The following is a 14,001-nucleotide window of genomic DNA, read 5'->3' as shown; positions in this document are numbered from 1 at the left end:
TTCACGGTTTTATTTGTATTATCTCTATAGAATAGCCACTGTAGAATAGCCACTCATGTTTGTATAAGAAAAAAAGAAATACTTTATTATACTGTATTAGTTTTCAGATATCTAGTATTGTGAATTTTAAATAAGTTTATTTAGTGTATATAGAGCGTGACATTGTACTAAAGTAATGTTACAGTATGGTTTAGTTCTTTTTAATTAAAGAACCATTTTAAAACCATATCAGTCGCTGATACAGTTGCAATTAGCATGTCATAATATATGTCATACAGGTTTTGTATCCTAAAAGGGTTGCATTTTCAAATAAGTTTAAAAGTAAGAAATATTTTTCACTTGGTCAAAAAGATTTTTAACTTTTTGAATGAAACCTTTATTATTATTTTGCAGATTTTTTATGTTTTGGAGTAATTGAAGCCTTTGTTGTCTTCAATTATAAGTCATTGATTTAAAATTTTTTTCTAAGCAACTATTTATAAAAAAGTACAATTGCATCAGTTGCTACAAATTGTTTGAAAAGTTTGTTAAAATCTACTAAATTAAGAAAAAAAAATTTTATCATTAAGTTTTTTAGATAGTAGAGTAACTTCTGTTGTTATAACCTTTGACATTTTTCTTTTTATAATTGTTTTTTTTTTCTTTCTTAAAGTATTGCTATCTTTTAATTATAATTAAAAAAAAGAAAAATAATTATTTTTTATTTTTTCTAAATTTTATAATTTTTTTTTTTAAACTTATTTGCACAAGAATTAAAAAAAAACAACCTAGCAAGTGCGTGTAAAGGTTTTAAATTTTTTGCATTTTTTTGCTAGTTTTTATAAAATAGTATAAATTCGTGAATCTTTACCATTGCATATGGAGTCAACTTTTTCAAATAATAAATTCAGTTGTTTATTGATCAAGTTTGCTTTTAACTTGTGTAAAGTATCACATGCAGCCAAATGTTATTTTTTAATTTTGAAACAATGTTATATATTTGTGAAACGTTGTATTTTAAAAATAATTTTTAAAAAGTAAAGTTGTTCAAAATTTTTTTTGTTCCTAAAATCTTTTTTTTATATGGTTATATTCTTTTTTAATATTTTTTAACTTTTGATTAATAGAGTACACAACTCTTTTAAAAAAATTTGTTGATAAAATTTTTTATATTTGTTGATAAAATTTTTAATATCTTTTAATTTTTGATTAATAGAGTACACAACTCTTTTAAAAAAAATTGTTGATAAAATTTTTTTTAATTAAATACTCAATTTTTCTTACTTTAAAGAGGTTTCCTAAAAGCAGACAAAACAATTGGACAAGGCTTCATAAAATTGGAGCGCTTCTCAAACAGATGTGAAATTCATGAGTCTGTTGATGTAAGTAATCAATTTTTGTTATACAATTAATTTATATATGACTTATTGGCTTGATGATGATGTCCATATTGGCTTGGTGATGATGACCAAGGCATTTTACCTGGCATTGTTTTTCCTCTTGAATGAGTGAAATTTGCAGCAAAACCCTGCAAACAAAATTTAACTTTTTTTTACTGTTAAAGTTTACTTGTAAACATACTGAAACAAAGAGATTAAACTCATTGTATTGCAATAAAAGGTGCAATTTTAAGGTGTTTTAAAAAGAAAAAACAATCTTATAGAAGTAAAGAGAGTATGCTCAATATTAGTTGGCTACATTTATTTTCTTGTAAGCTTGTCTTTCTAATACTTAATTCTTGGGGATATTTTATACAATTAATATATTTTTTCAGATGTATAGAGATGGTTGTTTATTGTTGCTATGTAAACATGCCAAATAAGTAAATATTTGACATCTTTACTTATAACATAGAAAACAAAAAAGTCTTTTTACTAAATTTAACCCATTGAAAAACATAGGTTCTTATGTCAGTACTAATTATAAATTTATAAAAAAAATAGTTTTCTTGTATTAAAAATAGTTTTCTTGTATTAAAAATAGTTTTCTTGTAATAAAAGCGCTTTATAAACCTACTAATGCTTTTTAACTGAAATTCAAATGTTAAAATTTAAAGTTGATGCCATATTTAATAATGACTGAACATTTACTTTAAACTTTAATTACATTATCGATTACTTGAAATTAAAGACTAAATGTATTGTAAATCTTTGATGGGTAGATGAAATTTGAGTTCCCAAAAATTTGACTAATTCTTATATTCTAAATTGGACTTTCTTGTTAACAACCTTGTTTTAAAAATTATTTAATAAAAAAATAATTTTTTTTTTTAATTACTGTTCTCAAAGTTTGTTTTCTTTCTTTATAGGGTAGGGTGGGCTAATCTGAGCCTATTTTTACCTATTTCTGACTTTGAGTTAAAAAAAACAACAATGTTTAGGTATTGGCTTTCTGACAAAAGATATCTTAAAATCACAATTGGACATCCTACTAAACAAATTTAACAAAAAAACTGTTACTTAAAATACTATCAATAGATCTGGGGGGAGCCTTCATTTGAAGATGCCTATATAGACCCACATTACCCTACGTAGTGGGGTAATGTGGGTCTACATAAAGTATTGTTAGTTCCGGTTTAAAATACTGCTGCTTATGAAAAATCTGACATACATTCTATATGCAGGTACCTTTTTTATAGTATATATACAAGGTTTATTTTTAAAAAGTAGTCTTAAGATATTTTTATTGAAAAAGAAAGTGCATACATACACAGCGCAACAATAAAAATTAAAAACTTGGACAAATAAAATTTAAAAAATGGTGATTTAAAACAGAAATAATGTTTTAATAAAGTATTTTATAAAAATAACTATTTTTTCGATCACTGCACTTTTATGGTAATGTTTGTGCTATTTTGGGTACTTCTTAGATCTTTTTGGGTATTTCTTTGATACTTCAGTAGAGATAATAGTTTTTCTGTACATTTTTTTTAACTTGGTTTTTTTCCTCTCTGACTTTTTGTTCCTCAAGTAACCGTCATTTGACTTTCTCATTTGTAAGGAATTCTCCACATTTTGGTTGTACTCTCTTCCTTTTTTGTTTTTGCTGTTCTATTATTGCTGCTGTTTCTGCAGATACATTAGGACATATGATTGACCTTAAAGCTTCTCGCATAGCTGATCTTGGTGTTTGTAATCTTGGAGATTTAGGGTTATAACATTCAGGTAATTAAATGAGAAACTCAATACCTGTTAATCTTCTTTCCATCTTTTCTTTACTTAATGGTGAGATACCTGTACCACAAAATCCTGGTACAGCATTTGCTGGAGAGAGTCTCTGACACAATTGTTTCAATAATCCTGTAAAAGCTGTTTTATCAATATTGTGTTGCGTTTCTCTTGCAAACTGATTTAAAATTTTTCTCCACTCATTCTTTAATGGATTAAAGAAAGCTCATCTAACGGTTGTAATGTGTGTGAGCAATTTGGCGGAAGACAAACAATTTGGGTATGGTTGTCCATCACCACTTTTATGGTACCATATGTTAAATGATAATAAAGCAAGACTACTAGTTTTTGATCTTGATCAACAAATGGTATAAAGTGTTTGACAAACCTAAATGAGAATGTATTTACTTCTATTGAATTATTTGTACTGTCTTCAAGAATAACAAAGGCTATTGTAAATACATTAATAAAAAAAGGGAAAGAAAAAAAAAAGTTAAAAGAAAAAAATGAAAATTACAAAATTCAAGTAAAATACCAGTTTTCAAATAGAAAGTCTTGCATCCATCCACTTGCTGTTGCCCCAAAAACATATCCTGGTGGTCCATTTTCTATCCATTTAGAATACAGATAGCCTTCTCCCTTTAAAACAACAAATGGTGGAAGATATCTTCCATCTGCAGACACACAGAATAGCACAGAGTACATAGCTTTACCAGAAGAAGCAGCCAGTTCATAAGCATCTTTGCTTTTTGGATGAACAAATACTCTCTTCATTAAGTGATTTGTGGAGAGCCCAGTCTCGTCAAGGTTGTATATACTACTTGGTGCAATGTTATTGTTATGAATTGCATCAGATAAAGTAGTAAAAAATTTATCTACAACTTCATGTGTTAAACTTTTAGCTCTTGAAAATGTAAGTATTTCAGGTTTGCATAATCGAAGTTTATCAACATGACTCTTCTTAAAAGAAATTATCCAATCTTTTCCAGGATTTCCATTTTTAAAAGGAGTTTTCATCCACATCATTGTGCAAAATTGAGCAACTAAATTACAATTGTCAAGAGAATCTAATGAAAGACCATATCTTTGACAAGATATGGCCTTCCATCACTACTTATTAATACCATACTTGTTGTTTTATTCTTCGTCTCAATGTTTCTTTAGGAACAGAACATTCTTTAGCAGCATAATAAATAGTCTTTTTTCTTACATACTAACATAATTGCTCTTTCCAAACTATTAACATTGTACTTGGGTTTTATTTTTTTATTGTAACATCTTGGCATTTTTTAAATACTTTCTAAAGTAATATGAAAAATCTGTTGAATTTTTAGTGAAATAAATTAGCATAAATCATAACATATCACAAAAAAAATATTTTAATACCGAATAGGTCTTATATAATATTTTACTTGACCTAGGTAAACATATTGTTTCATACAAATAAATACATATGTTTCTTAATATAAACTTCAAAGATATAGACTTCAAACATAAGTGTTAAGTTATTAACACAAAATAAATATTAACACGAAAATAATTTTTAACACAAAAATAGTTAGGTCTGATGAAACTAATAGGTTTATAATGTTACTAACAACAATTTCAATAATATAATTACATATCATAATATTATACATACATAGACCCACTTTACCCCACCTTTAAAGTTTGACTATATTTCAAATTTTAAACAAACCATGTGCAATAGTGTCTTAAAGGTACACTATCTTTAAAATGTAGTAATTTAACTTTCAAATTAACCATTTTTCATACGCTTATGCTTTATTTGAATATATTTTCTCTGAAGTTTAAAAAGAAAAAAATGACTTTTTTGATGTATCTAGCATTTTAGCTAAAAAAGTTTCGTTTCTAACAGCATAGCTAAGTTTTATTTTAAAATTGATTAGCCTATATGTTATAACAAAGTGGTAAAAATTACAACTGGATACCTAAAGCCATTATCAATATAACAGATAAATATGAATTAGACCCAGATTACCCCATAGACCCACATTACCCCACCCTACCCTATCTTAAAAGCTTGCAACTTAATATTATTTAATATACTTGTATTTATGGAGGAGTTCCTTAAAACGCTTACAAAACAAATACTACAAAATTAATTACTAAAACAAATAATTTAAAAAAAATAAAAATGTTTCTTTTTTCGATTTTATCATTCATTTAATGAGTTGATAAATTGTTAAGGTATAATTCTTTTTAATTTTATTGGATCAATTATGTATAATATTGATCTACTAAAATTAAAAAAAATTATAAGTTTCTGATATTGCTTATATTGTTATAATATTACTAATACTAATCTAGGAATTTGTAAAAATAATAATAATCAAGGAGTTTGTAAAAATCTATCAGGAATGTATTTTGGCAATAATAAGTGATATTGGATTAATTAATGATAATGGATTAATAAGTGATAATGTTTTTTGGTTGAATTCATGTTTAAATGTCTTGTCATTGCTTAAGGAAGATGAGTCAAGGAAATAAGGTGTCAGGTGAAGAAACTAACATTTGTAAAGGAAGCACTAAAAAAAAAAATGAAAACATGATTTTTCATGTTCAATACATAAAAGAAAATTACAATTGAAAGCGGTAGTGGTGTAGTGAAGAACGCTTGCTTTGTAAGCAAGAAGTTCTGAGTTTGATCCCCACTACATCCCCGATAAAACTACACTCAACTTGTTTCTCCATGCAGTATCCTTGTTTGTTGAGGTTGATGTTTTGGAGTTGAAAAGTTGACAGCAAGTTCTAACCACAACAAAGAAAGAAAAGAAACGTCCACACTTGGGGAGATAAATAACATTTTAAAAAATTTAGTTTTTTAAAATAATAAAATTATTTTTTCAAATTAATTGCAAAAATTATTGATGTCCAAGTTGCCTAAAACTTTTTTAAACTTCTTTCCTATGATAAAATGCCATTTTGTTATAACTTTTGAATAATTAATTAAAAATCAGTTTGTTAAAAAGAGTACAAATAAATAAAAATTAACTTAATAGAAATTAATCCTAAAAACTTGTTGATGAATGTTCCCTTAACTGCAAATAGATTATTTATTCATGTATAAAATATGGTAATTTATTCAAATTTTTATTTATAGAATAATTTATTTTAATTATAAGTATATGATTTTAAAATTATTATAATTTATAATTATATTTATATATAATTTATATTTATTCATGTATAATATAATATGGTAAATATAGAACAGTTCCTTCGGAAATTTTAATACGGAATATTTAAGACAAAACAGAAAAATTTCTTTTAGACTATAATGACATATTTTTTGTTTTTAATAATTGACAAATAATGAATATCATATAACAAACATTAGCAAATAATAATGATATACCATAACATTAATAAATAATTTAAAAAAAAACATTTGATTTGCATCAGTTTGATTTTCATTAATTGCTAACAACCAAAAGGTGTTGGTAAAAAAGGTTTTTAACAGTGATTCTTGTCATTAATTACAACAAAATTATTTCTAAGAATATTTATATATTTTGTCATAAAAAATTATAACAAAATTATTTTTAATAATGGTTTTATTGACCATAAATATTTTATTGACCAGATTTTGAATTTAGTTTTATATTTTTTCTAATTCTTATTTTATATCTTTAGTTAGTTCTAATATATCTTTAGTTAATGGACATTGAAAAAGGTAGAAAATCAGTGGGTGGAAAAATCGAAGTTCTTTTAAAAATTCGTGAACCTTTTGTTGACAAAGATGCTGAAATTGTGACAGAGAAATGGCTAGTACTTGACACACATCTACGTGGCTTGATTATGGTTGGAATTTATTTTCATTTAACAATTATATTTTATTTCCATTTAACAGTGATAAAAACAAACACAACAATAGTTTGCTATATTAGATTTTAAATTCTATTTGAAAAAATTTTAAATTCTGTTTGAAAGTTAAATGTTGTATAACATTTTCCATTAAAAGTATTTTTTATAATGTTAAAGATATTATTAAACTTAGATATTTATAAAAAACAATATAATTTAATTAGGTCTGTAGCTACATCTAATGTATGAGTAAAAAAAAAAAAGATTTTTCACCTTCACTGATAAAATAACTATTTTGTTTGTTTTTTTGGTATTTTGTTTGCACTGCATATTATTTTGATTTGATTTTTGTTAAAACCAACAACAGCTTTTCTTTAAATTTTTGTCTCACTTTATATCTCTTCCAGGTTGACTTGATATTTTTTTGGCTTATGTTATTTAAAAAAAAAAAGTAATTTGATTTCCAATTATATGTATTTTCTATGCATTATTTATGATTAACTCTTTTTATTTTGCATTATGTATATCCTTTAAACATAACTACTGTAGACCAAAATGTCAGCAAAATTATTATTTCAACTTCTAAGATATCTATAAAAAAAGTGTGATTTTTACTGATTTAAAAGCTTGCAAATAATTTATTATGGATAAGATCAGATGTTGGTATACTGGAATTTCTTTTAACAGTTTCAATTTGTTTAAGGCAATCAAATTTTTTAAGGAATTTGTTGCCATTCCCTTCATAATAGCCTTGAAAAATTATATGGTATAGAGAAAACCAATTTTGAAAACCAGAGTTATCAATAAATAACATTACTTTGCTTGAAATTCTTTTTCTCACCCACATCATCAAATGTAATTCTTGCAGAGGCATCTTATGAATAAATACTTTAAGATTCTTATCCAAATAAATTAATAATTTATTCATATATATATATATATATATATATATATATATATATATATATATATATATATATATATATATATATATATATATATATATATATATATATATATATATATATATATATATATATATACATATATTATACAATTATATAGTATGATTCTTTTTTTGTTAGGCATTTATTGTCAATATATTTCTGCTCCCAGTAATTTAGATTTCCAAATGTTTTCAGATTTCTAGAGGTTATATAGCATTATCCTATAGAGAACACAAATTCATGTTTTACAGAGTACCTAAACAATACAATATTGTGTTAACATATTTTAAGATATAAAAATTAACTTTTTCTATCTTTATTTTTGATTAGTTCTATATTCCTTTTTGATTCAAAAATGTTTCTAATTATAATTGTATATCCTGATGTCCTTTATCTTCAAATTTTAAACAAGATGAGTGCAAACTATTTGGATCCATCAGACTACATGCTACCTTCAGATAACATCCTCCCTTGCCTACCTAATGAGCGACCATCGCCCATATAAAGCTATCTAAGACCTCCATCTGCAGCTATCTAAAATCTCCTCTATCTACAGCTATAGTGTAAATGAATTTTTTAAACTGGACTACTTTAAGTAGTTTGTATAGCAGTATTTAAAATGGCAACATATTTACAGATTTAGTTTTTTTTATTTTTAATCATTTTTAGAACTAAATAAACTAAACTCGGTTGCCACTCTAAACATAATTTGCTTTAATTTTTTTTTACAAATAGTTACTCAAACAATTATGAATTAAACTTTTTTATTTTTTTAACAACAGTTTAAAGTTGTGTAAATTTGACAATTTTTACTACTTCAACAACAGTTTAAAGTTGTATAGATTAGATGTTTACTACTTCAACAGCAGCTTAAAGTTGTATAGATTAGATGTTTACTACTTCAACAACAGTTTAAAGTTGTATAGATTAGATGTTTACTACTTCAATAACCTCGTCATACTTGTAGTTCCATCTATAGCCTCAAGTATTGTTGTTAAATTAAACGCACATTAAACGCACATTAACGTTTGTTTACACTTATTTTATTGCATCTGATTTAAGAGGTGTTATTCATATTTGTTTTGCTTCTGGCTTGATATTTTGTTATATGTTAAATGAAAAATATGTTAGCAAAATATATTTTCATAATTAACTGAAATATTTGAATGAAAAATAATTCTTATACAAATATATATTTGCATATGTGCCTTTTCTCAATGCAAACACAACGTTGATCCACTGTATAAAATCCAACGTTGTTCTAATGTATATGGATCAACATTGATTCACTGTATATTATTTATCGTTAATCCATACACATTGGATTAATGTTGCGTTATAAATATTGTATCAAAGTTAATCCATATACATTGGATCAATGTGGGAATATACACAATTAGTCAACGTTGGTCGATATACATTGGATCAATGTTGGATTTAGATTGGAAAAACAACAAACTTTTGCAATGCTTTTCTGTACGTTGGACCAATTTTGCTGACTATTTTTAACCACGTCATTATTAAGGTTTCCATTGATATAAATGCGATAAAACTAACATTGGATCAATGTTGTATTTGCATCAATGAAAATAGCCGATGTTTGCAATGTATTTACATAAATTGGCCCAACGTAAGTGTGGTAGCTTGGATATGCGGCCCTCAGAATTAGAGAAAATAAGGTCGGCAATAATTTACTGACCTTAATCTGTGTGAGGTCAACAGAAAAAATGTAAAACAAAGGTTTTACCATAAAGCATAGAAACAAGGTTGGCGATTTTTTCCCGAATGCCAACCCCTTTTATATATCTTTTACAACAATATGGGGCTTGTAATGCCTGCCATTTCCAGAGAGACACATCCTCTCGCGCCACACTGGTCTGCTTGGCCCACCATTGAGTCTTACCTCTTTAGCGAGTTTGTCACAAAGTAAGTTATGACGTTTTGAGTATGCATCCTGGCTGGTAGGACATCCAGTCAAGATGTGACCATCAGTTTCTGCCGTTAAACCACAGCACCAACATTTTTTTAGTCTCTGGTTGGCTATGCCTCTTGACAGATTGATCTTTGTTGGAATCACTCCTGCCATTGCCTTCCAAACTAGAGTTTTGTTTCCAGGTCTTATATTCTTTTCCAATAACCAGTGCCGGTTCACCGAGGATTCTGCTATAGTCTTAATGGGTGCCTCCATTGGTTTGATTGCCAATTTTCTTCACCCACTTAACCTCACAGTTCTTCCTGGCGGCATCCAGCTCTATGCCTGCAAATCTGGCCCTTTTCCACAAAACTTTATTTGACTGCCCAATGCGGGCCCTGATAACTTGGACTACTCCATCTGTTGACTTTGCCATTTTTTCCGAAGCTCTCATTCATTGTATGACAATTTCTGACACTACATCAGGAATTCCTAAGCCTTTGCTCGAATGCATCCATTCACTATTGCACCATGCAGGAAAGTAAATAAAAGATTTCACCTATCCCCTCACAAATCATGACCACTTAAGGAGCTCACATATTCCGCACCCGGACATCCGGAGAACATAGTATGCTTGTGCACAAACTACCTCTTTCAGCACCTTCACTTTTTGATCAGGTTTTAGCATATACTCCCTTAGCCTGGTTAGCCAAAGCTTCCATTCCTCAATCGGAAGAGCAATCTTACCAGCTGGGTCAATCATTACCCCAAGATATTTTCCAACACTTTTGTATGTCATAGTTGGGATTTCAACATCCTGGTTATTACCTTCTATGTTATTACCTGGTTATTACCTTCTGGTTATTATCTTCTATCCACCATCTATGCGTCCTCATAAGGACTTTCATGGACTGTTTGCCTTTTACAGGCAAAGCGCATAACGACATATGATATTTTGCTGGGTTTACAGCTAAACCTTTCTCCTCAAAGAACGTATTGCACACATCCATTAACACATTCATCTCAACCGAGTCCTTCGCCAACAACATATAGTTATCAGCAAAAGCCATGGAAGAAATGACATGACCTTCTAGCTCAAGACCGCAGCCAGTTGCTTCTAATCTCTCAGCTAGTTCATCTATTACTAGATTGAACAGCAAGGGAGACAGTGGGCAACCCTGCTTCACCCCCGAATTTATACATATCGGTCGAGTCTTCGTTTTCCCAACCGTAATGCTTGTGACAGCTCCCGCATATAAGCTGTCTACCACTTTTATCACACTTCGCGGTATGCCTTTCCTTAATAATGTTTTTTCTATCGAGTCATGCAAAATCGTATCAAACGCTTTTGCAAGATTGACAAATACGACATTGTGTTCCCGCCTGCTCCTTCTGTAAGACTGGAGAATGCATTGGATGGTTTTTACATTCTCAAAGCACCCATCTAGCGGGACGAATGCTTTCTGTCTCACATGAAGTTACAGGTTTTTTCTGATCCGTCTGTCCCAGATCTTAGCGTACACCTTATTCAGCATATTGCTGATCATCACAGGTCGGTAGTTCGACGTTAGATGCTTCTCGCCACCTTTATGCAAGAGTACTGTTTGGCATCTATTTTCCACTACAGAAATTCCATGCAATACCACATATTAAAGATGTATACAATTGGCGTGGGCTTGCCTTTTTCATATTCTTTAGGAGCAAGCTGTCCGGACTCTGTAGGAGCAAGCTGTTCGGACCTCCTGAGGCATCCTTCTTGCTTGCGCTGATTGTGTCTTGTACCTCCCTGATCGCTATGCAACCATAGCTTATTAAGTCAAATCTTTCGTCCATTTGCACTGTCCTAGTGGTATCCAGATGTTGTACTTCCTCCAACTCTGACCTAATCTCTTCTACTGGTGTGTCCTTAAAAGTACCATCAATAATCTTACTAACAGTTTCCTTCGTTCTATAGCAACTTTGCAAGAATTAATACTTCCTCCATTTACAAAGGTTCCTGTTAGGTCTGAATCCCTCTGGAAACTCCCAATTCTCCACTCTTTGAGGTTGTCTTAAACCCTGGGCATGTCTTGAGATTCTAAAAAGCCTACTTTTTGTCTTACACCAATCAACTTCTCCCCTGCAATATGCAAGGGTCCATTGATCAGATGCATTTGTGCAATTGCTTTGATGCAACAATGCGAGATATAATTTCGCATCCTGTCTCCCCAGATCCGCCTCAATTAAATTCGATGTTACCATTTCAACCTAATCAGCATCAGTAACTAATTTGATTGAATCAGTTATATTAATCACAGCAGATTGTTATTCTGCTCCCCTGCCTGTGTTAACTAAGAACGTTATCTGACTCTTATCACTAGCTTGCGGCGCTTCCTCAACCACTTTGTTAACTTGTGTGCGTACTTCAGCCAGGATAGATTTGTATCTATCTGTATAGGAAATTTTCCTCACAGCCTCCTGAGTCCGTGTCGTAATACCTAGCACAGCAAAGGTCTCCGTATTCACCACAAAGAAAGGAATTGTTACTTCCTTAACCGCCAGCTCCCGCACTTCCTTGTCTGTCCAAGCAAACTCCGTTTTCTCTTTCAGCTGCTCGTTCCATTCCGCTACATGCTTTCTTTGCCTATACACCTGAAGTCCTGAAAAGGTATCCAAAGAGAAGTTGCAACTCACGCAAGCAAATTGCTTTTTCTCCTCCACCACTCCCGCAATACCCTTACAGTACCTCAGATGTGTTCCCACACTGAATTGGACATTACCCTCATACAGACACTTGTTACACTGGTACCGAACTCCACTTGGTGCAAGTTTGTGAATTTGAGCCAAATGTGCCCTTGGCTCTTTTCCGATCGTAAATTTCGTGAAACACACGGGACAGGACCAAATACCCTTGGCACCTGGGTGTATGACTACACACTATTTAGCACCATTAGCTCCTGCTGTTTGTTTATTGACAGTTATGCCCTCCTTTCCAATTGAGAGTCTGTCACCTATTGTAATTTATTGCTCATAACTGTCAATAAATGTGCACCAGAATTATGGGGGTGTTAGCCCCAAAACCCCTTAAGATGCATTATGTATTAGCCTTGATCACTGATCCAAGTTTCTATTTGCGCCACGTAGAGGCTACATGAACAGATTTACCACAGTAAATACGAGAGACAAATTGTGGAAAGACTTCCACTCCTAATCTCAAAAAACCATGGCTTCCGAAAAATGTGTCACTGACCCCAAGTTTCAGCTTTGCAACCAAAAATTCCGAATGCCGACCCTAATTCCAAGGGTCACATATGTGAAATTGTATTATAAACATTTTTTAAAAACTTTGCTCAGTTCTTATATTTCTTCACATATCAGAACAGAGCAGTGTTAAGTAAAAATGAAGTTTCAAGGAATTGTTTTCTTGGCTAAGTCTGAAGTACAAGATAAAATTTAAAATACAAGTGTTTAGTTACAAAGAAATAGTTCTGACCAAAGAACACATTCTTTTCTTTTTTTTGTGGTTATTAAGGTGCTCCCAGAAGTCGTTACAGTCTTATCACAGAGTACTGTTGAAGAGCATTTAACTAGGAAGTTCATGCCTCTTTCATTACCAAAGTTGCTTAATGGGCTAGAGCCAGCGTCGAACCTTGGACCTCTTGGCACAGAGCCAGTTCTTTAACCACTGTGCCTCAGGTGCACACAGTTCTGACCAAAGAAAGCAGTTCTGACAAAAAAAAGTTTTTTTTTTTAATATTCTAATTCACTCCTAACAAGGTTGCAAGCAACCACTATTAACTTGTGAGTTACTAGGAAATAAAGAATATAGTTGAAGGAAACGGTTGACAGAAGATAAAGATGAAGATGAAGGAAAACGGTTGACAGAAAGACTTGAAAAGTTATTGGTTGTATGAGTCAGGAAAACATGAAGATGAGAGAGAATTCCAAAGAGTTGAAGCGAGGGGAAGAAAACAAGACAATAATTTTTATTAGAGCTTACAGGGACATTTAAAAGGAATTTACAGAGACAGTAAAAGGGTGAGACTATGCTGAATAATAAATCAAGCATACAACAGTAAATGACAATAGTATTCCATACAGGGGCAAATAAGAGATTTGTAGAGATAGTGAATAGAATCAGGAGTAAGAAAATGGCAAACACAATAAAGAGAAGCAACCTAAGCAGATG

The 14,001-nt window shown here is 30.2% G+C and overlaps 1 protein-coding gene across 2 annotated transcripts in view; it reads left to right on the top strand.

The window, feature by feature from the left end:
* The window catches only part of LOC100199842 (coiled-coil and C2 domain-containing protein 1-like), a 92,684-nt gene that overhangs the window by 73,849 nt on the left and 4,834 nt on the right, over positions 1-14,001 (top strand). For both annotated transcript variants that reach the window (XM_065812784.1, XM_065812785.1), the window contains exons 20-21: positions 1,271-1,361; positions 6,825-6,971. In XM_065812784.1, the coding sequence (XP_065668856.1) occupies positions 1,271-1,361; positions 6,825-6,971 (238 nt within the window). The remainder of the gene's footprint in view (positions 1-1,270; positions 1,362-6,824; positions 6,972-14,001) is intronic.

Source organism: Hydra vulgaris, chromosome 12, assembly GCF_038396675.1.
Source record: "Hydra vulgaris chromosome 12, alternate assembly HydraT2T_AEP".
NCBI lineage: Eukaryota > Metazoa > Cnidaria > Hydrozoa > Anthoathecata > Hydridae > Hydra > Hydra vulgaris.
This window is presented reverse-complemented; position numbering and strand designations above follow the sequence as displayed.